The sequence below is a fragment of the Bombina bombina genome, chromosome 6 (genome assembly GCF_027579735.1).
Source record: "Bombina bombina isolate aBomBom1 chromosome 6, aBomBom1.pri, whole genome shotgun sequence".
Classification (NCBI taxonomy): Eukaryota; Metazoa; Chordata; class Amphibia; order Anura; family Bombinatoridae; genus Bombina; species Bombina bombina.
The window spans coordinates 655,144,923-655,168,789 of record NC_069504.1 but is presented as its reverse complement, the minus strand read 5'-3'; the positions used below and the strand labels follow the sequence as shown (position 1 = coordinate 655,168,789).

General features: G+C 40.5%; 1 protein-coding gene across 1 annotated transcript in view; it reads left to right on the top strand.

The window, feature by feature from the left end:
- Nucleotides 1-23,867, top strand: part of FURIN (furin, paired basic amino acid cleaving enzyme) — a 494,229-nt gene that overhangs the window by 466,077 nt on the left and 4,285 nt on the right. The window contains exons 15-16 of the mRNA XM_053717718.1: nucleotides 18,577-18,693; nucleotides 21,182-23,867. The exon at nucleotides 21,182-23,867 is cut by the window's right edge and continues 4,285 nt beyond it. Of these exons, the coding sequence (XP_053573693.1) occupies nucleotides 18,577-18,693; nucleotides 21,182-21,741 (677 nt within the window). The 3' untranslated portion in view covers nucleotides 21,742-23,867. The remainder of the gene's footprint in view (nucleotides 1-18,576; nucleotides 18,694-21,181) is intronic.

Sequence of the window (23,867 nt, the reverse complement as noted above, 5' to 3'; positions counted from 1 at the left end):
GTCATCGGCTCCACCATGGAAGCTACCTGTGAGACAGGATCTTCTAGTACAAGGTCCATTCAAACATCCAAATCTAATTTCTCTGCAGCTGACTGCTTGGAAATTGAACGTTTGATTTTATCCAAGTGTGGGTTTTCAGATTCAGTGATAGATACTCTGGTCCAAGCCAGAAAACCTGTGTCTAGAAAGATTTACCATAAAATATGGAAAAGATATATCTGTTGGTGTGAATCCAAGGGATTCTCCTGGAGTAAGATTACAATTCCTAAGATCCTCTCCTATCTCCAAGAAGGTTTGGATAAGGGATTGTCAGCGAGTTCTGTAAAAGGACAGATTTCTGCTTTATCTGTCTTGTTATACAAACGACTGGCAGCTGTGCCAGAGGTACAAGCTTTTGTACAGGCTTTGGTCAGAATCAAACCTGTTTACAGACCCTTGACTCCTCCTTGGAGTCTAAATTTAGTTTTTTCAGTTCTTCAGGGGGTTCCGTTTGAACCCTTACATTCCATAGATATCAAGTTGCTATCTTGGAAAGTTCTGTTTTTGGTTGCTATTTCTTCTGCTAGAAGAGTTTCTGAATTATCTGCTTTGCAGTGTGATCCACCCTATCTGGTGTTCCATTCAGATAAGGTTATTTTGCGTACCAAGCCTGGTTTTCTTCCAAAGGTTGTTTCCAACAAGAATATTAACCAGGAAATAGTTGTTCCTTCTCTATGCCCGAATCCAGTTTCAAAGAAGGAACGTTTGTTACACAATTTAGATGTAGTCTGTGCTTTAAAGTTCTATTTAGAAGCAACAAAGAATTTTAGACAAACCTCATCCTTGTTTGTCGTTTACTCTGGTAAGAGGAGAGGACAAAAAGCTATTGCTACCTCTTTCTTCCTGGCTGAAAAGCATTATCCGATTGGTTTATGAGACTGCCGGACGGCAGCCTCCTGAACGAATCACAGCTCACTCCACTAGGGCTGTGGCTTCCACATGGGCCTTCAAGAACGAGGCTTCTGTTAATCAGATATGTAAGGCAGCGACTTGGTCTTCTCTGCACACTTTTGCCAAATTTTACAAATTTGATATTTTTGCTTCTTCAGAGGCTGTTTTTGGGAGAAAGGTTTTGCAAGCCGTGGTGCCTTCTGTTTAGGTAACCTGATTTGCTCCCTCCCTTCATCCGTGTCCTAAAGCTTTGGTATTGGTTCCCACAAGTAATCGATGACGCCGTGGACCGGACACACCAATGTTGGAGAAAACAGAATTTATGCTTACCTGATAAATTACTTTCTCCAACGGTGTGTCCGGTCCACGGCCCGCCCTGGTTTTTTAATCAGGTTTGAAAAATGTTTCTTTTTCTTTATACACTACAGTCACCACGGCACCCTATAGTTTCTCCTTTTTCTCCTAACCGTCGGTCGAATGAGGGGAGCTATATGGACAGCTCTTGCTGTGTGCACTCCTTGCCTTTCCCTGTAGGGGAGAATATCCCACAAGTAATGGATGACGCCGTGGACCGGACACACCGTTGGAGAAAGTAATTTATCAGGTAAGCATAAATTCTGTTTTTTACGATGCTCATTCAAAATGTTCTGAGTTGGGGGTTAGAGAATTGCTGTCTGAGGGTGAGCTTTCAGACCCAGGAAATATTTTACCTCCGACAGATTCAGACGTTATGTCATTTAAATTTAAGCTTGAACACCTACGTCTGTTACTTAGGGAGGTTTTAGCGACTCTGGATGATTGTGAACCTATTATAATACCACCAGAGAAATTGTGTAAGATGGACAAATATTTAGAGGTACCTATTTACACTGATGTTTTTCCGGTTCCTAAAAGAATTTCGGAAATTGTTCAAAAGTAATGGGGTAGACCAGGCATACCGTTCTCTCCTCCTCCTTTTAAGAAAATGTTCCCTATATCTGACTCCATTCGGGACTTGTGGCAAACGGTCCCTAAGGTAGAGGGAGCTATATCTATTTTGGCCAAGCGTACAACTATACCTATTGAGGATAGTTGTGCTTTCAAAGATCCTATGGATAAAAAATTAGAAGGTCTTTTAAAGAAATTATTTATTCATCAAGGTTTTCTTTTACAACCTACGGCTTGCATTGTTGGTTTGAAGCTCTAGAAGAGTCTCTGAAAGTTGAGACTCCATTAGATGATATTCTGGATAGAATTAAGGCTCTTAAACTAGCTAATTCTTTTATTACTGATGCTGCTTTTCAAATTGCTAAGTTAGCAGCAAAAAATGCAGGTTTTGCCATTCTGGCACATAGAGCGTTATGGCTCAAATCTTGGTCTGCTGATGTGTCATCAAAATCTAAGCTTTTGGCTATTCCTTTTAAAGGTAAGACCCTATTCAGGCCTGAATTGAAGGAGATCATTTCTGACATTACTGGAGGTAAAGGTCATACCCTACCTCAGGATAAGTCTGTTAAAATGAGGGGTAAACAGAATAATTTTCGTTCCTTTCGAAACTATAAAGGAGGACCCTCTATTTCTTTTTCTTCCACAAAGCAGAAAGGTAATTTTGCTCAATCCAAGTCAGTCTGGAGACCCAACCAGAATTGTAATAAGGGTAAACAATCCAAGAAGCCCGCTGCTGCTTCCAAGACAGCATGAAGGGATGGCCCTCGATCTGGGACCGGATCTGGTAGGGGGCAGACTTTCTCTCTTTGCTCAGGCTTGGGCAAGAGATGTTCAGGACTCCTGGGCACTAGAAATAGTGACCCACGGGTATCAACTAGAATTCAAGGATTTTCTCCCAAGGGGGAGATTTCATCTTTCACGGTTATCTGTAGACCAGATAAAGAGAGAGGCGTTCTTACGCTGTGTAAAAGACCTCTATACCATGGGTTTAATTTGTCCCGTTCCAAAACTGGAATAGGGGTTTTACTCTAATCTTTTTGTAGTTCCCAAAAAAGAAGGCACTTTCAGACCCATTTTGGATCTCGAGTGTCTAAACAAATTTCTCAGAGTCCCATCGTTCAAAATGGAGACTATACGAACAATCTTACCAATGGTTCAGGAGAGTCAATATATGACTACTGTGGATTTGAAGGATGCATACCTTCATATCCCTGTTCACAAGGATCATCATCGGTTCTTAAGGTTTGCCTTCCTGGACAAACATTATCAGTTTGTGGCTCTTCCTTTCGGTCTTGCCACGGGACCCAGAATTTTCACAAAAGTTCTGGAGTCTCTTTTGGCGGTTCTCAGACCGCGGGGCATAGCAGTAGTGCCTTATCTGGACTACATTCTGATTCAGGCGTCAAATTATAAATTGACAAAATCTCACACGGACATAGTATTGTTTTTCCTGCGATTTCACGGTTGGAAAGTGAACATAGAAAAAAGTTCATTAGTTCCACGGACAAGGGTTTCATTTCTTATAGACTCGGTAGATATGCAAATTTTTCTGACAGAGGTCAGAAAAACAAAGATTCTGAATACTTGCCGAGCACTTCAGTCCATTCATCAGCCATCAGTGGCTCAGTGCATGGAAGTCATTGGATTAATGGTAGCGGCAATGGATATAATTCAGTTTGCCCGCTTTCATCTCAGACCACTGCAGCTGTGCATGCTCTGGCAGTGGAATGGGGATTATTCGAATTTATCTCCTCAGATAAATCTGGATCGAGTAACCAGAGACTCTCTTCTTTGGTGGGTGTCGCTGGATCATCTGTCACAGGGAACTTGTTTCCGCAGACCCTCGTGGGTGATAGTGACAACAGATGCCAGCCTTCTGGGCTGGGGTGCAGTCTGGAGCTCCCTGAAGGCTCAGGGTGTTTGGACTCTGGTGAAGTCTCTACTTCCAATCAATATTCTGGAACTGAGAGCAATTTTCAATGCGCTTCTGGCATGGCCTCAGTTGGCTTCGGCAAAATTCATCAGGTTCCAGTCGGACAACATCACGACTGTGGCGTATAGCAATCATCAGGGGGGAACAAAGAGTTCCTTAGCGATGACAGAGGTATCCAAGATAATCCGATGGGCGGAGACCCACTCTTGTTATTTGTTGGCAATCTACATCCCAGGAGTAGAAAATTGGGAAGCGGATTTTCTAAGTCGTCAGACTTTTCATCCGGGGGAGTGGGAACTCCATCCGGAGGTATTTGCCTCACTGATTCTCAGATGGGGCAGACCAGAGTTGGATCTAATGGTGTCTCGACAGAATGCCAAGCTCCCGAGATACGAATCCAGGTCGAGGGATCCACAGGCCGAACTGATAGATGCCCTGGCAGTGCCTTGGAAGTTCAGCCTAGCTTATGTGTTTCCACCATTTCCTCTTCTTCCACGTGTGATTGCTTGAATCAAACAGGAGAGAGCTTCAGTAATCCTGACAGCGCCTGCGTGGCCACGCAGGACTTGGTATGCGGATCTAGTGGACATGTCCTCTCTGCCACCGTGGAAACTTCCTTTAAGACAGGACCTTCTCATTCAAGGTCCTTTTCAACATCCAAATCTAATTTCTCTGCAGCTGACTGCATGGAGATTGAACGCTTGATTTTATTGAAGCGATGATTCTCTGATTCGGTCATTGATACTTTGATACAGGCTCGAAAGCCTGTCACTAGAAAAATCTATCATAAGATATGGTGTAAATATCTTTATTGGTGTGAATCCAAGGGTTACTCATGGAGTAAAACTAAGATTCCTAGGATTCTGTCTTTTCTCCAAGAAGGATTGGAGAAAGGGTTATCGGCAAGTTCTTTAAAGGGACCGATTTCTGCTTTGTCAATTTTGCTTCACAAACGTTTGGCAAATGTGCCGGATGCTCAGTCTTTTTGTCAGGCTTTAACTAGAATTAAGCCTGTATTTAGACCTATTACTCCTCCCTGGAGTTTGAATTTAGTTCTTAGAGTTCTTCGAGGGGTTCCATTTGAACCTATGCATTACATAGATATTAAATTTATTATCTTGGAAAGTTCTGTTTTTAGTTGCTATTTCTTCTGCTCAAAGATTTTCTGAGCTTTCAGCGTTACAATGTGATTCGCCTTATCTTATATTTCATTCTGATAAGGTGGTTTTACGTACCAAACCTGGATTTCTTCCTAAGGTTGTTTCAAATAAGAATATTAATCAAGAAATTGTTGTTCCTTCATTGTGTCCTAATCCTCCTTCCAAGAAGGAGCGTCCGTTACACAATCTGGACGTGGTCCGTGCCTTGAAGTTTTACTTACAGGCAACCAAGGATTTCCGTCAATCATCTTCATTATTCATTGTTTATTCTGAAAAGCGAAGGGGTCAGAAAGCTACGGCTACCTCTTTATTTTTGGCTGAGGAGTATCATCCGCCTAGCATATGAGACTGCTGGACAGCAGCCTCCTGAAAGAAGTACGGCTCATTCTACTAGGGCTGTGGCTTCCACAAGGGCTTTTAAAAACGATGCTTCTGTTGAACAGATTTGTAAGGCTGCGACTTGGTCGTCCCTTCATACTTTTTCCAAATTTTCCAAATTTGATACTTTTGCTTCTTCTGAGGCTATTTTTGGGAGAAAGATTCTTCAAGCAGTGGTGCCTTCTGTTTAGGTTCCTGTCTTGTCCCTCCCTTTCATCCGTGTCCTGTTGCTTTGGTATTGGTATCCCACAAGTAAGGATGAAATCCGTGGACTCGTCATATCTTTGTAAAAGAAAACTAAATTTATGCTTACCTGCTAAATTAATTTATTTTATGATAGGACGAGTCCACGGCCCACTCTGTTCTTTTTAAGACAGTTTTTCTTTATATTTTTTGTAAACTTCAGTCACCTCTGCACCTTTTAGCCTTTCCTTTTCTCTTCCTATACCTTCAGCCGAATGACTGAGGGTGGAGGGGAAGGGAGGGGCTATATATACAGCTCTGCTGTGGTGCTCTTTGCCACTTCCTGTTAGCAGGAGGTTAATATCCCACAAGTAAGGATGACATCCGTGGACTCGTCATATCGTAAAAGAAATTAATTAATCAGGTAAGCATAAATTTACTTTATTTAGTTTTCTACACCATTATACATCACATGGAAAACAATATTAATGTCTTTGTCAGTGCTTTCCTATTAAATACTTCATTGGTGCAAGTGTGTACATATATATCAGGACACTGATAGTCTGTGGCTTTTAGTCATGGATCACACAAAATACTTATCTTAGGCCTAAATTGATATCCTTCTCAAAATTCAAGGACAGTATCATACCTCCCAACATTTGTGCCTGGGTATTAGGGACTCAGGAGAATAAGTGGGAGTTGAAGGATGGGGAGTTAGTGGGTGTGGCTGTGCAGTTTGTGGGCATGTGTGGGTGGCCTATAGATGGAGCTAAGGGAAATTCTGCAAAGAGTGACATATGACTGCCTGAGAGGGACAACTGGGCAGTTCCCTTTCAAATAGGGATAGTTGAGAGGTCTGCAGTATTGTGAGGCATTTGCTTTCTTATGTAATTTTAGTAATCCTTAATATTTAACTTCATATCTATGGTCGTGGTGGTTGTTTTAATTCACTACTGCAAAAGTATTTCATAATTCAGTCAAGTAGCGCATACCATTTGTCAAATGCTGTATATAAACTGGTTATTACAATTTATCTTTCTTTCATGTAATTGGCAAGAGTCCATGAGCTAGTGACATATGGGATATACAATCCTACCAGGAGGGGCAAAGTTTCCGAAACCTCAAAATGCCTATAAATACACCCCTCACCACACCCACAATTCAGTTTTACAAACTTTGCCTCCTATGGAGGTGGTGAAGTAAGTTTGTGCTAAGATTTCTACGTTGATATGCGCTTCTCAGCATTGTTGAAGCCCGATTCCTCTCAGAGTACAGCGAATGTCAGAGGGACGTGAAGGGAGTATCACCTATTAAATACGATGATTTCTCTAACGGGGGTCTATTTCATGGGTTCTCTGTTATCGGTCGTAAAGATTCATCTTCTACCTCCCTTTTCAGATCCACGATATACTCTCAATCTACCATTACCTCTACTAATAACTGTTTTAGTACTGGTTTGGCTATCTGCTATATGTGGATGGGTGTCTTTTGGTAAGTATGTTTTTTTATTTCTTAAGACACCTCAGCTATGGTTTGGCACTTTATGCATTTATATAAAGTTCTAAATATATGTATTGTACTTATATATGCCATGAGTCAGGTTCATGTATTTCCTTCAGCAGACTGTCAGTTTCATATTTGGGGAATTTAAACATTTTAAGAAATTTATTTCTTACCTGGGGTTTAGTCTTTTTTTCAATTGACTACTTTCTTGCTATTGCGGGTATTAGGCCCGCGGGTGCGTCTAATGCTAAACTTTATTGCGTCATTCTTGGCGCGAAAATTTTTTTGGCGCGGAAAAAGACGTTTATGACGCAACTTCGTCATTTCCAGCGTCATACGTGACGCTGAGACCTTTCACACAGCGGCGTCATTAGTGATGCGAGTGTGACATTTACGGTTATTTTTGGCGCCAAAAGTTTGTTACGTTGTGCGTCATTCTTGGCGCCATATTTTTTCATTATTTCAATACCCCATTGATGTTTGCCTCTTGCTTTTTTCTCTATCAGAGGCCTATGCTTTTGCATTTTTTCCCATTCCTGAAACTGTCATATAAGGAAATAGATAATTTTGCTTTATATGTTGTTTTTTCTCTTACATTGAGCAAGATGTCTGATCTTGCCTCAGAAGTTTCTGCTGGAACATTGCTGCCTGACATCGGTTCTACCAAAGCTAAGTGCATTTGTTGTAAAAGTGTAGAAATTATTCCACCAAATGTCATTTGTAATAGTTGTCATGATAAACGTTTACATGCAGATAGTGTTTCCATAAGTAATAGTACATTGCCAGTTGCAGTTCCTTCAACTTCTAATGTACATGATATACCTGTAAATTTTAAAGAATTTGTATCTATCTGATTCTATTCTGAAGGCTTTGTCTGCATTTCCACCTTCTAATAAACGTAAAAGGTCTTTTAAAACTTCTCATATAGCTGATGAAATTTCAAATGACCAGCAACATAATAATTTATCCTCTTCTGATGAGGATCTATCTGATTCAGAAGATCCTTCCTCAGACATTGACACTGACAAATCTACTTATTTATTTAAAATAGAGTATATGCGTTCTTTATTAAAAGAAGTGTTAATTACTTTGGATATTGAGGTAACCAGTCCTATTGACGTTCAGTCTAATAAACGTTTAAATGCTGTTTTTAAACCCCCTGTGGTTTCCCCAGGGGTTTTTCCTATTCCTGAGGCTATTTCTGATATGATTTCTAGGGAATGGAATAAGCCAGGTACTTCTTTTCTTCCTTCTTCAAGGTTTAAAAAATTGTATCCTTTACCAGCAAAATCTATAGAGTTTTGGGAAAAAATCCCCAAAGTTGATGGGGCTATTTCTACTCTTGCTAAACGTACCACTATTCCTATGGAAGATAGTACTTCCTTTAAGGATCCTTTAGATAGGAAGCTTGAATCCTTTTCTAAGGAAGGCCTATTTATATTCAGGTCATCTTCTAAGACTATTTCTTTGGTTGATGTTGCGGCTGCCTCAACTTTTTGGTTGGAGAATTTAGGGCAACAAGATTTGGATCCTGACATATCTAGCATTACTCGCTTACTGCAACATGCTAATAATTTTATTTTTTATGCCATTTTTGATATTATCAAAATTGATGTTAGATCCATGTCTTTTAGCTGTATTAGCTAGAAGAGCTTTGTGGCTTAAATCTTGGAATGCTGATATGACATCTAAATCTATATTACTATCTCTTTCTTTCCAAGGTAATAATTTATTTGGTTCTCAGTTGGATTCTATTATTTCAACTATCACTGGAGGAAAAGGAGTTTTCTCCAACATAGGTGTGTCCGGTCCACGGCGTCATCCTTACTTGTGGGGATATTCTCTTCCCCAACAGGAAATGGCAAAGAGCCCAGCAAAGCTGGTCACATGATCCCTCCTAGGCTCCGCCTACCCCAGTCATTCTCTTTGCCGTTGTACAGGCAACATCTCCACGGAGATGGCTTAGAGTTTTTTAGTGTTTAACTGTAGTTTTTATTATTCAATCAAGAGTTTGTTATTTTAAAATAGTGCTGGTATGTACTATTTACTCTGAAACAGAAAAGAGATGAAGATTTCTGTTTGTATGAGGAAAATGATTTTAGCAACCGTTACTAAAATCCATGGCTGTTCCACACAGGACTGTTGAGAGGAATTAACTTCAGTTGGGGGAACAGTGAGCAGTCTTTTGCTGCTTGAGGTATGACACATTCTAACAAGACGATGTAATGCTGGAAGCTGTCATTTTCCCTATGGGATCCGGTAAGCCATTTTTATTCAGACAGTAAATAAGGGCTTCACAAGGGTTTATTAAGACTGTAGACATTTTCTGGGCTAAATCGATCATATTTACACATATTTAGCCTTGAGGATCATTTAATCTGGGTATTTTTTGTAAAATAATATCGGCAGGCACTGTTTTAGACACTTTATTCTATAGGGGCTTTCCCTAATCATAGTCAGAGCCTCATTTTCGCGCCGGTATGGCGCACTTGTTTTTGAGAACAGCATGGCATGCAGCTGCATGTGTGTGGAGCTCTGATACATAGAAAAGTCTTTCTGAAGGCATCATTTGGTATCGTATTCCCCTTTGGGCTTGGTTGGGTCTCAGCAAAGCAGATTCCAGGGACTGTAAAGGGGTTAAATATAAAAACGGCTCCGGTTCCGTTATTTTAAGGGTTAAAGCTTCCAAATTTGGTGTGCAATACTTTTAAGGCTTTAAGACACTGTGGTGAAATTTTGGTGAATTTTGAACAATTCCTTCATACTTTTTCGCAATTGCAGTAATAAAGTGTGTTCAGTTTAAAATTTAAAGTGACAGTAACAGTTTTATTTTAAAACGTTTTTTGTGCTTTGTTATCAAGTTTATGCCTGTTTAACATGTCTGAACTACCAGATAGATTGTGTTCTGACTGTGGGGAAGCCAAGGTTCCTTCTCATTTAAATAGATGTGATTTATGTCATAAAAAATTTAGTAAAAATGATGCCCAAGATGATTCCTCAAGTGAGGGGAGTAAGCATGGTACTGCATCATCCCCTCCTTCGTCTACACCAGTCTTGCCCATACAGGAGGCCCCTAGTACATCTAGCGCGCCAATACTCCTTACTATGCAACAATTAACGGCTGTAATGGATAATTCTATCAAAAACATTTTAGCCAAAATGCCCACTTATCAGCGAAAGCGCGACTGCTCTGTTTTAGAAAATACTGAAGAGCATGAGGACGCTGATGATATTGTTTCTGAAGGGCCCCTACACCAGTCTGAGGGGGCCAGGGAGGTTTTGTCTGAGGGAGAAATTTCAGATTCAGGAAAAATTTCTCAACAAGCTGAACCTGATGTGATTACTTTTAAATTTAAGTTGGAACATCTCCGCGCTCTACTTAAGGAGGTGTTATCCAATTTGGATGATTGTGATTATCTGGTCATTCCAGAAACACTATGTAAAATGGACAAGTTCCTAGAGGCCCCGGGGCCCCCCGAAGCTTTTCCTATATCCAAGCGGGTGGCGTACATTGTTAATAAAGAATGGGACAGGCCCGGTATACCTTTCGTACCTCCCCCCATATTTAAAAAATTGTTTCCTATAGTCGACCCCAGAAAGGACTTATGGCAGACAGTCCCCAAGGTCGAGGGGGCGGTTTCTACTCTAAACAAGCGCGCCACTATACCCATAGAAGATAGTTGTGCTTTCCAAGATCCTATGGATAAAAAATTAGAAGGTTTGCTAAAAAAGATGTTTGTTCAGCAAGGTTACCTTCTACAACCAATTGCATGCATTGTCCCTGTCACTACAGCCGCGTGTTTCTGGTTCGATGAGCTAGAAAAGGCGATTATTAGTAATTCTTCTTCTTATGAGGAGATTATGGACAGAATTCGTGCTCTTAAATTGGCTAATTCTTTCACCCTAGACGCCACCTTGCAATTGGCTAGGTTAGCGGCGAAAAATTCTGGGTTTGCTATTGTGGCGCGCAGAGCGCTTTGGTTAAAATCTTGGTCAGCGGATGCGTCTTCCAAGAACAAATTGCTTGACATTCCTTTCAAGGGGAAAACACTGTTTGGCCCTGACTTGAAAGAGATTATCTCTGATATCACTGGGGGCAAGGGCCACGCCCTTCCTCAGGATAGGTCTTTCAAGGCCAAAAATAAACCTAATTTTCGTCCCTTTCGCAGAAACGGACCAGCCCCAAGTGCTACGTCCTCTAAGCAGGAGGGTAATACTTCTCAAGCCAATCCAGCCTGGAGACCTATGCAAGGCTGGAACAAAGGAAAGCAGGCCAAGAAACCTGCCACTGCTCCCAAGACAGCATGAGATGCGGGCCCCCGATCCGGGACCGGATTTGGTGGGGGGCAGACTCTCTCTCTTCACTCAGGCTTGGGCAAGAGATGTTCTGGATCCTTGGGCGCTAGAAATAGTCTCCCAAGGTTATCTTCTGGAAGTGATTCATCCTGTTCCATTAAGAGAACGAGGGATGGGGTTCTACTCCAATCTGTTCGTAGTTCCCAAAAAAGTGGGAACGTTCAGACCAATCTTAGATCTCAAGATCCTAAACAAGTTTCTCAAGGTTCCATCGTCCAAAATGGAAACCATTCGAACAATCCTTCCATCCAGGAAGGTCAATTCTTGACCACGGTGGATTTAAAGGATGCGTATCTACATATTCCTGTCCACAAGGAACATCATCGGTTCCTAAGGTTCGCATTCCTGGACAAGCATTACCAGTTCGTGGCGCTTCCTTTCGGATTAGCCACTGCTCCAAGGATTTTCTCAAAGGTACTAGGGTCCCTGCTGGCGGTGCTAAGACCAAGGGGCATTGCTGTAGTACCTTACTTGGACGACATTCTGATTCAAGCGTCGTCCCTTCCTCAAGCAAAGGCTCACACGGACATAGTCCTGGCCTTTCTCAGATCTCACGGATGGAAAGTGAACGTGGAAAAGAGTTCTCTATCTCCGTCGACAAGAGTTCCCTTCTTGGGAACAATAATAGACTCCTTAGAAATGAGGATTTTTCTGACAGAGACCAGAAAAACAAAACTTCTAAACTCTTGTCGGATACTTCATTCCGTTCCTCTTCCTTCCATAGCGCAGTGCATGGAAGTGATAGGTTTGATGGTAGCGGCAATGGACATAGTTCCTTTTGCGCGCATTCATCTAAGACCATTACAACTGTGTATGCTCAGTCAGTGGAATGGGGACTATACAGACTTGTCTCCGAAGATACAAGTAAATCAGAGGACCAGAGACTCACTCCGTTGGTGGCTGTCCCTGGACAACCTGTCACAAGGGGTGACCTCCCGCAGACCAGAGTGGGTCATTGTCACGACCGACGCCAGTCTGATGGGCTGGGGCGCGGTCTGGGGATCCCTGAAAGCTCAGGGTCTTTGGTCTCGGGAAGAATCTCTTCTACCGATAAATATTCTGGAACTGAGAGCGATATTCAATGCTCTCAAGGCTTGGCCTCAGCTAGCGAGGGCCAAGTTCATACGGTTTCAATCAGACAACATGACGACTGTTGCGTACATCAACCATCAGGGGGGAACAAGGAGTTCCCTGGTGATGGAAGAAGTGACCAGAATCATTCAATGGGCGGAGACTCGCTCCTGCCACCTGTCTGCAATCCACATCCCAGGAGTGGAAAATTGGGAAGCGGATTTTCTGAGTCGTCAGACATTGCATCCGGGGGAGTGGGAACTCCATCCGGAAATCTTTGCCCAAATCACTCAACTGTGGGGCATTCCAGACATGGATCTGATGGCCTCTCGTCAGAACTTCAAGGTTCCTTGCTACGGGTCCAGATCCAGGGATCCCAAGGCGACTCTAGTAGATGCACTAGTAGCACCTTGGACCTTCAAACTAGCCTATGTATTCCCGCCGTTTCCTCTCATCCCCAGGCTGGTAGCCAGGATCAATCAGGAGAGGGCGTCGGTGATCTTGATAGCTCCTGCGTGGCCACGCAGGACTTGGTATGCAGATCTGGTGAATATGTCATCGGCTCCACCATGGAAGCTACCTTTGAGACGAGACCTTCTTGTTCAAGGTCCGTTCGAACATCCGAATCTGGTCCCACTCCAGCTGACTGCTTGGAGATTGAACGCTTGATCTTATCAAAGCGAGGGTTCTCAGATTCTGTTATTGATACTCTTGTTCAGGCCAGAAAGCCTGTAACTAGAAAAATTTACCACAAAATTTGGAAAAAATATATCTGTTGGTGTGAATCTAAAGGATTCCCTTGGGACAAGGTTAAGATTCCTAAGAGTCTATCCTTCCTTCGAGAAGGATTGGAAAAAGGATTATCTGCAAGTTCCTTGATGGGACAGATTTCTGCCTTGTCTGTGTTACTTCACAAAAAGCTGGCAGCTGTGCCAGATGTTCAAGCCTTTGTTCAGGCTCTGGTTAGAATCAAGCCTGTTTACAAACCTTTGACTCCTCCTTGGAGTCTCAACTTAGTTCTTTCAGTTCTTCAGGGGGTTCCGTTTGAACCCTTACATTCCGTTGATATTAAGTTATTATCTTGGAAAGTTTTGTTTTTGGTTGCAATTTCTTCTGCTAGAAGAGTTTCAGAATTATCTGCTCTGCAGTGTTCTCCTCCTTATCTGGTGTTCCATGCAGATACGGTGGTTTTACGTACTAACCTGGTTTTCTTCCAAAAGTTGTTTCTAACAAAAACATTAACCAGGAGATAGTCGTGCCTTCTCTGTGTCCGAAACCAGTTTCGAAGAAGGAACGTTTGTTGCACAATTTGGATGTTGTTCGCGCTCTAAAATTCTATTTAGATGCTACAAAGGATTTTAGACAAACATCTTCCTTGTTTGTTGTTTATTCTGGTAAAAGGAGAGGTCAAAAAGCAACTTCTACCTCTCTCTCTTTTTGGATTAAAAGCATCATCAGATTGGCTTACGAGACTGCCGGACGGCAGCCTCCTGAAAGGATCACAGCTCCTTCCACTAGGGCTGTGGCTTCCACATGGGCCTTCAAGAACGAGGCTTCTGTTGATCAGATATGTAGGGCAGCGACTTGGTCTTCACTGCACACTTTTACCAAATTTTACAAGTTTGATACTTTTGCTTCTTCTGAGGCTATTTTTGGGAGAAAGGTTTTGCAAGCCGTGGTGCCTTCCTTTTAGGTGACCTGATTTGCTCCCTCCCTTCATCCGTGTCCTAAAGCTTTGGTATTGGTTCCCACAAGTAAGGATGACGCCGTGGACCGGACACACCTATGTTGGAGAAAACAGAATTTATGTTTACCTGATAAATTACTTTCTCCAACGGTGTGTCCGGTCCACGGCCCGCCCTGGTTTTTTAATCAGGTCTGATAATTTATTTTCTTTAACTACAGTCACCACGGTATCATATGGTTTCTCCTATGCAAATATTCCTCCTTAACGTCGGTCGAATGACTGGGGTAGGCGGAGCCTAGGAGGGATCATGTGACCAGCTTTGCTGGGCTCTTTGCCATTTCCTGTTGGGGAAGAGAATATCCCCACAAGTAAGGATGACGCCGTGGACCGGACACACCGTTGGAGAAAGTAATTTATCAGGTAAACATAAATTCTGTTTTTCTGCCTCAGGATAAAAAACCTAAGGGTAAATCTAAGGCTTCTAACCGTTTTCGTTCCTTTCGTCAGAATAAGGAACAAAAACTCAATCCTCCTCCCAAGGAATCTGCTTCCAGTTGGAAGCCTTCCTCTAATTAGGAATAAATCCAAGCCATTTAGGAAATTAAAGTCAGCCCCTAAGTCTGCATGAAGGTGCGGCCCTCATTCCAGCTCAGCTGGTAGGGGGCAGATTAAGGTTTTTCATGGATTTTTGGATAAAATCTGGCTAAAATCATTGGATTCAGAGCATTGTCTCTCAGGGGTAAGACCTCCTGTGAGAAGATTTTTTTCTCTCACGTATCCCTGTAAATCCAGTAAAGCTCAGGCTTTTCTGAAGTGTGTTTCAGATCTGGGGTCTTCAGGGGTAATCATGCCAGTTCCTCCTCAGGAACAAGGTTTGAGGTTTTATTCAAACCTATTCATTGTACCAAAGAGAGAAAATTTATTCAGACCAGTTCTGGATCTAAAAATTTTGAATCGTTATGTAAGAGTACCAACTTTCAAGATGGTTACTATAAGGACTATTCTGCCTTTTGTTCAGCAAGGGCATTATATGTCCACAATAGACTTGCAGAATGCATACCTTCATATTCCGATTCATCCAGAACACTTTCAGTTTCTGAGATTCTCTTTTCTAGACAAGCATTACCAATTTGTTGCTTTTCCATTTGGCCTAGCAACAGCTCCAAGAATCTTTTCAAAGGTTCTGGGTGCCCTACTATCTGTAATCAGAGAACAGGGTATTGCGGTATTTCCTTATTTGGACGATGTCTTGGTACTAGCTCAGTCTTTACATACTGCAGAATCTCACACAAATCAACTAGTGTTGTTTCTTCGGAAACATGGTTGGAGGATAAATTTACCAAAAAGTTTCTTGATTCGTCAGACAAAGGTCACCTTTTTAGGCTTCCAGATAGATTCAGTGTCCATGACTCTGTTTCTAACAGACAAGAGACGTTTAAAATTAGTTGCAGCATGCCGGCACCTTCAGTCTGTCATTCCCTTCAGTGGATATGTGCATGGAAGTTGTAGGTCTCATGACTGCAGCATCGGACGCAATCCCCTTTGCTCATTTTCACATGAGACCTCTACAGCTTTGCATGCTGAATCAATGGTGCAGGGATTATACAAAGATATCACAATTAATATCCTTGAATACCAATGTACGACAATCTCTGACATGGTAGATAGATCACCATCGTTTGGTTCAAGGGGCTTCCTTTGTTCGGCCAACCTGGACTGTGATCTCAACAGATGCGAGTCTTTCAGGTTGGGGAGCTGTTTGGGGATCTCTGACGGCACAAGGGGTTTGGAAATCTCAAGAGGCGAGATTACCAATAAATATTTTAGAACTCCGTGCAATTCTCAGGGCTCTTCAGTTTTGGCCTCTGCTAAAGAAAGAACCGTTCATTTGTTTTCAGACAGACAATATCACAACTGTGGCTTATATCAATCATCAGGGTGGGGCTCACAGTCCCCAAGCTATGAAAGAAGTATCTTGGATACTTGTTTGGGCGGAATCCAGCTCCTGTCTAATCTCTGCGGTGCATATCCCAGGTGTAGACAATTGGGAGGCGGATTATCTTAGCCGGTCTCTCCATCCAGATGTGTTTTCTCAGATTGTTCAGATGTGGGGTCTTCCAGAGAGAGATCTCATGGCCTCTCATCTAAACAAGAAACTTCCTAGATACCTGTCCAGGTCCAGGGATGTTCAGGCGGAAGCAGTGGATGCACTGACACTTCCTTGGTGTTATCATCCTGCTTATATCTTCCCGCCTCTAGTTCTTCTTCCAAGAGTGATCTCCAAAATCATCATGGAACAGTCTTTTGTGTTGCTGGTGGCTCCAGCATGGCCACACAGGTTTTAGTATGCGGATCTGGTCCGGATGTCCAGTTGCCCGCCTTGGCCACTTCCGTTACGGCCGGACCTATCTCAAGGTCAGTTTTTCCATCAGGATCTCAAATCATTAAATTTGAAGGTATGGAAATTGAACGCTTAGTTCTAAGTCATAGAGGTTTCTCTGACTCAGTGATTAATACTATGTTACAAGCCTGTAAATATGTCTCTAGAAAGATTTATTATAGAGTTTGGAAGACTTACATTTCATGGTGTTCTTCTCAGAAATTCTCCTGGCATTCTTTTAGAATTCCTAGAATTTTACAGTTCCTTCAGGATGGTTTGGATAAGGGTTTGTCTGCAAGTTCCTTGAAAGGTCAAATCTCCGCTCTTTCTGTTTTATTTCACAGAAAGATTGCTATACTTCCTGATATTCACTGTTTTGTACAGGCTTTAGTTCGTATTAAGCCTGTCATTAAATCAATTTCTCCTCCTTGGAGTCTTAATTTGGTTCTGAAGGCTTTACAGGCTCCTCCATTTGAGCCTATGCATTCTTTGGACATTAAACTACTTTCTTGGAAAGTGTTGTTCCTTTTGGCTATCTCTTCTGCTAGAAGAGTTTCTGAGTTATCTGCTCTTTCTTGTGAGTCTCCTTTTCTGATTTTTCATCAGGATAAGGCAGTTTTGTGGACTTCTTTTCAATTTTTACCTAAGGTTGTGAATTCTAACAACATTAGTAGAGAAATTGTTGTCCCTTCCTTATGTCCTAATCCAAAGAATTCTTTGGAAAGATCCTTACATTCTTTGGATGTGGTAAGAGCTTTGAAATATTATGTGGAAGCTACTAAAGATTTCAGGAAGACTTCCAGTCTATATGTTTTATTTTCTGGTCCTAGGAAAGGTCAGAAGGCTTCTGCTATTTCCTTGGCTTCTTGGTTGAAACTTTTGATTCATAAAGCTTATTTGGAGTCGGGTCAGGCCCCGCCTCAGAGAATCACAGCTCATTCTACTAGATCGGTCTCCACTTCGTGGGCTTTTAAGAATGAAGCTTCAGTTGATCAGATTTGCAAAGCGGCAACTTGGTCCTCTTTGCATATATTTACTAAATTCTACCGTTTTGATGTATTTGCTTCTTCAGAAGCAGTTTTTGGTAGAAAAGTTCTTCAGGCAGCTGTTTCAGTTTGATTATTCTGCTTTTTGATTTAAGTGTTTTTCTTTTTCAAAAATGAAAATAAACTTATTTTTTTGGGTTGTGGATTAATTTTTTCAACGGAATATGGCTGTTTTTATTTTTATTCCCTCCCTCTCTAGTGACTCTTGAGTGGAAGATCCACATCTTGGGTATTGATATCCCATATTTCACTAGCTCATGGACTCTTGCCAATTACATGAAAGAAAACATAATTTATGTAAGAACTTACCTGATAAATTCATTTCTTTCATATTGGCAAGAGTCCATGAGGCCCACCCTTTTTATGGTGGTTATGATTTTTTGTATAAAGCACAATTATTTCCAAATTTCCTTTTTTGATGCTTTCTACTCCTTTCTTTATCACCCCACTGCTTGGCTATTCGTTAAACTGAATTGTGGGTGTGGTGAGGGGTGTATTTATAGGCATTTTGAGGTTTGGGAAACTTTGCCCCTCCTGGTAGGATTGTATATCCCATATGTCACTAGCTCATGGACTCTTGCCAATATGAAAGAAATGAATTTATCAGGTAAGTTCTTACATAAATTATGTTATCTTTTTACCTAAACAAGTCATGCAAAATGTTAGGAATTTTAGAATATCCCATTTTTTGTGCATTTTTTTTCTGTCCTGATATCCTGCTTTTTATTTTATGTTTGAATTGTTTAGCTAAGTATTAAGACATTGTTAACATGGAGAGAAATAAGTATTTGTTTCTTTATTTAATATTTTTACCAACACTTCATGTTTGTCTGGAAACCATTAAATAAATTCATAGAGACTCCTGAATAAATATAATAATTATTGTCTTAGAGGCTATCGCTGTGTATATACATATCTTTTTTTTTTTAGAGAGCCTTTCATGCAATGCTGTTTAAACCTGAGATGTAATTTAAATCTGTTTTACTTTAAGTGAAAATTGTTCAATTCCCTTTTTTCCTTAGGTACCTTAACACAGTTTTTCCTGGTTTTGTACGGAACAGCATCAGACTCCCCAACCCTCTCTAACCAGGTGGATGGAGTAGGTTGCCGTACCATAGCTTCTAGCCAGTCCTGTATCGGTTAGTATTCTTTTCAGAAATGCCATATTTATTTCTCTTGACCTTTTAGGACCTTGTGCATTCACCCTTGCGCGCTATTGGTGAATTATAAACACTGTTTTATTTAAAGGGTCACCAGACCCTCTTACTTTTTGTCTCCTGTACATAACAACCATCCATAGTTGGTCTCAGCAGCAGATATCCAATAAGAAATGCAGTTTTTTTAACCTAGGATACCTTAGTTTATTTAAATAAACTTTTGAAAATATTTATACAAATAACTAATGCAAATTTTAAACAGCCTATCTGCATATTATCCTCATGCTAATCTTTGCTTTACATGCATCTTTGTGCCTAGCATTTTTAATGGTTTAGTTTCCCTTTAAAGGTACATCCTGTTGTAATGTAAGTGCTTTATTAGCAATGTAACAATCACAATGTAAAAGCCAAAATATTTTCTTATCCTATATTTCATTTAGACATTTCACTATGATTACCCTGTCACCTACTGAAATAGTTTTTTCTATAAAACCTATAATTAGCTAAGGGAACAGGAATTATTGAAGTCTGTTGCCATTTAAGAGTCCAGAAATAAACAAAACAAAAAAACAAGAGAACTTTACTCATTAATCTGTATTATACTCACTTAGAGCTGAAGAACAGGTTAAAATCATTTTGTTCTGTTCATGCGGTGGAAGATTACAACTATTTCTCCAGAGAAATTCCAGAATGGATTATTTCTAACTGAAGAGCTTTCATATCTCCAGTGAGGCCTAAGTCACCTCATGCTAATGAGATGCTCAAATCTAATTAAGAAGTAAATGAGGGCTCTATTCTCACTAATTAAACCGTTTACTGCAGATCGGGTCATGTAAATGGACAAAGCGCCACATGTTGGCGTACAGTTTAATGTTCTGTTTTGGCAGATCTTTCCTTGTTTATGTCATATAAGAACATTGAAGAGCCCTCACTTTCCCTACTTTTGCTTCCTAAGGAACCCATTTTAAAACTCATTCACTGATTCTTTTCAAAAATCTTTTAAAAGAATTAGTCTCACAGTCTAGAGGAGTTTGCTAATTGCAGCTGTGGAAATATGCAAAACAGATGCCAGGTGCACGCTCAGTGGTTTAAATATCTCTGTACTGAGTATTTTCCCTTTTCTTTATTGTCTTTATCCTTTCTTCACCCTTCATTCCATTTGTTCTTGTTGGGTAATCTGTTCAGGATTTTATTGATCCAGTGACATTTGGTTTTGTTAAGTTGCAAGATGATTAGTTTATGTACTAACGTTTCTAATCCCAGAGTTCTCTCATAAAGGGACACTAAGCTCATGTTTATTATCTTTTATTGCATTTAAAGGAACATTAAACACATTAGCGTTTAATAAAGTGTTTAAAGGGACATAGACCCCCAAAAATGATTTCATAAGTCAGATAGTGTAAAATTAACAAAACTTTTCAATTTACTTCTATTATCCATCTGACATTGTACTCTTGGTAGACTTTGTTGAAAAGCACATAGGAAGTTGTTAGGTGTGGGCATGTGAGTGGAGCAATATATGGCAGCAGTTTTATAGCTGTTATCCATTTGCAAGAACAGTAGGTGGCAAAAGTGTTTGCTGTAATGCACTGCTCCAGAAATGTGTACCCTGCATATCTAAATATCTCTTCAACAAACAATACCATGAGAATGATGTATATTTGATGTTTATTGATAATAAAAGTAAATTGAATTTTAAAAAAATGGTATGCTTTGAATCACAAAAGAAACATTTTGTGTTTCATATCCCTCTAATTATGTAAAGTAAAATGTGTATGTGTGTATATGTATATATATATATACAGGTGGCCCTCGTTTTACAACGGTTCAATTTACACCGTTTCAGAATAACAACCTTTTGTTCCAGTCATGTGACTGCTATTGAAAAGCATTCAGAAGCAGTGCATTTATTAAAATAGCCAGTAGGTGGAGCTGTCCGCTTGTGTTACAGCAAAGCCAAGCAAGCTGAAATTAATCAGTTTAACCAGACCTGAGCTATCGAGCAGATTTCAAAGGAACAAGATCTTCCTGTCTATAACTCAGTCCAGATTTGAATGCATAGAAAGAACTGTTTGCAGAAAAATGCAAGTGAAGTCTGTGTTGTGCGATTATTTTATTAGGTTTATAATGCTGTTTAGCATGTAAAGTCTTCATTTCAAAGCTTTAATAATAATGTATTAGGTGTTACTTATGACAATTTTAAGAGGGGCCTGGAACCTATCTCCCTCACTTCCCATTGACTTACATTATAAACTGGGTTTCAATTTACAACGGTTTTGATTTACAACCATTCCTTCTGGAACCTAACCCCGGCGTAAACTGAGGGCTACCTGTATATATATGTGTGTATGTATGTGTATATATATATATAATTTATTTCCTATAAATTTGTGAATTGAATTGATGATTTTGCTTATTATCTCTGGCTTACTGATTGACATGTAGAATAATTCCTGTCATTCTCTTGCAGTGTGTGAGGAAGGCTTCTACCTTCACAAGAAGAACTGTGTGAAATCCTGTCCCCCAGGATTTACCGCCACTGTACAGAATATCCACTACACACTGGAGAACAACATTGAGCCTCTCCAGGCCAACGTGTGCATGACATGCCACCCCTCCTGCGCTACCTGCAAGGGCGTCACACCGAATGACTGCATCTCATGTCCTGCTCACTCACACTACAATCTGAATGACTTCTCATGCTCACACCAGTCCCAGATGAGCAGAGAATCGCCACCTCTGAAAGACTGGGTCCAAGACTCCGCTGCTAGCTCCACTAATTTGCCAGTGCTGGTGGCGGTGTTAAGTTGTGCCCTAATAGTGGTTATCTTCATCAGCATATTTTTCATCCTCCAGGTGCACTCAGGTGTAACTCTGGGCAGGAAGAAGTTGTACACTCAGGCAAGTGGCATTATAGCCTATAAAGGCATCCCCTCAGACGTGTGGCAGGAAGAGGGCTTCTCAGATTCGGAAGTTGAGGAATGTGATGCTCACACTGAAAGAACTGCTTTTATAAAGAGTGCCCTATGATGACTGTTAACATTGCCCCCAATCTTCATACCACAAACCTCCCACCACAGATCTATTTTACGTTTCCCTCTCATCAGTGAACAAGTCCAGGTGAAGCTCCAGATACAGCATTTTGCTCCATCTAGTGCTTTGGATCATTTCTAGGAAATCTCTAAGCATATTTTTATCGTACATATCCATGTATACTTTTGTGCCCAAGTTTATTTATCTTGCAGTGCCTACAAAGAGTGTCCCCTCTTGCATATGTGTTTTTTTTTCTATTTATTTTCTTGTTCTGTAGTTTAACCCTTTCAGTGCCAGATTCTTAGAATGGCATTGTAAATGTGGAAATGACATGCTTGTTATTTTAAAGGGACATTACAGTGGGAAAATAAGATTCTTCAATTCATTTGAGCACACAACGTTTACACTACTTACTTTGAAACGCTATGTGTCTGACAGTTTGAAACAAGGTGAAACACATTGGTAAAGTCTTATTTGTGAGCCACAGAGTACAGCTGGTCCCAATCGGTAAACATCTGGTGAACCAATCAGCAGCTGTACTCTCATGCCCCCACCAGTGTCCATCTGCAATGCTTTTGGCTCCCAAGTGGGAGTTATACAGTGAGTAGTAGTACAAAGACTTCATTAGAGCTAAAATGACCTATTTCATATAAGAGGTGATATAGTGATGGTTTATTATTATTCCATTGCAGAGCTGGTTAGCAGATTTTAGAAATTCTATTGAAGCAAAAATGTATAGGACCACAAACCTACATGTATGCATGAACCCAGAAATGTGCACGTTGTATCGACACAATGAGTAGCAACCAGTACTATGTATGTTGTAGATGAGGAAAAGAGGAGGAGTAACTGGTGGCTTGATAAAAGCAACTTGAGAGTCATATTGTGACCTGTGCTTTATATTATTGAGCGCCTAGGACAAGGATTTGTTGACTTGGTGCCACATTATGGGCTTCCAGCATTTTTGTTTTGCCAGGTCCCCACTACTATGACCTTGTCCTGTCTGCATTTTGACTCTTTACAAGTGTTTTACTATGTTTTTTCAGAGTGTATCTGGGTCCATGCGTATGTGTAAGGCTTTGGTGCTTATCTTTTTATTGTATCACTCATTTCACATTTCTGTATATAGAGGTATTTATTTTAGCTTACCAAAGAACTCTTCTAGATTGTTACATATTAAACCATTCTGTGAAGTCAAAGGTGGTTAATATTTGAAAAAATGAAGAGCATTAGCGTTTAGGCTGTATTGTAGTTTGGTTTAAAACATATGCACAGGCTGTTTAAACATTACAGGAAATGAGCAAAGGTTCTGTCACTGGATATGTTTCATTCCGTTATTTAAGTTTGATTTATTTTGATTAATAATGGTCCTGTCATAATTATTTAGATTAACAATTTAGGGATATTGGGACTTATTAGTTAATATTATATTTTTATGCAAATAAAAATTGAAGTGGTCTGAGATCCATTTTCATCTTAAAAAGAAGTTTTTCATAATCAACTATTTTTTTCTATTTTTCTCTTTATTCCCAGTCTCATTGTGGTGTTTGTTTTATTCTCTGACTTCTCTTTGGGAACATGCAGTTTTAAACATCTTTCCAATACGTCAAATGTACTCTGCTCACTTGGCATTCTTTGGTGAAGAGCATACCAGGATAGGCTAAGGAGTGTGCAGTGTGTCCTGAGCACTATATTGCAGCAGTATTTGCACACTTTTTTCTATCAGTGTCAAACACTGTTGAGCACTGGAGGCCAATGGTGTTTCCAAATGTAAACACTGCTTCCATATAGTGCTCGACTTGTGCACCCTTCTGAGCCTACCTAGATATGCTAATCAACAAAGGATATCAAGGCAATGAAGTATATTTGATAAGTAAAAGGGGGAAATGCTTAAAATTGCATGATCTGTCTGAATCATACAAGTCTAATTTTGACTTTCAGGCCCATTTAATTCTGGTAGAAACTTAGCCTATGCACGTCATACTACAAATGAACTCTAGGAGTGATCTGTAATACCAAAGTATAGCAAGGAGCCAGCTGCAAACACCGTTATAATTATATAGTTAAATGCGCCTCATGCATAACCAATAGAAAGCCTAATACTAGATATGCAAATGGACTCA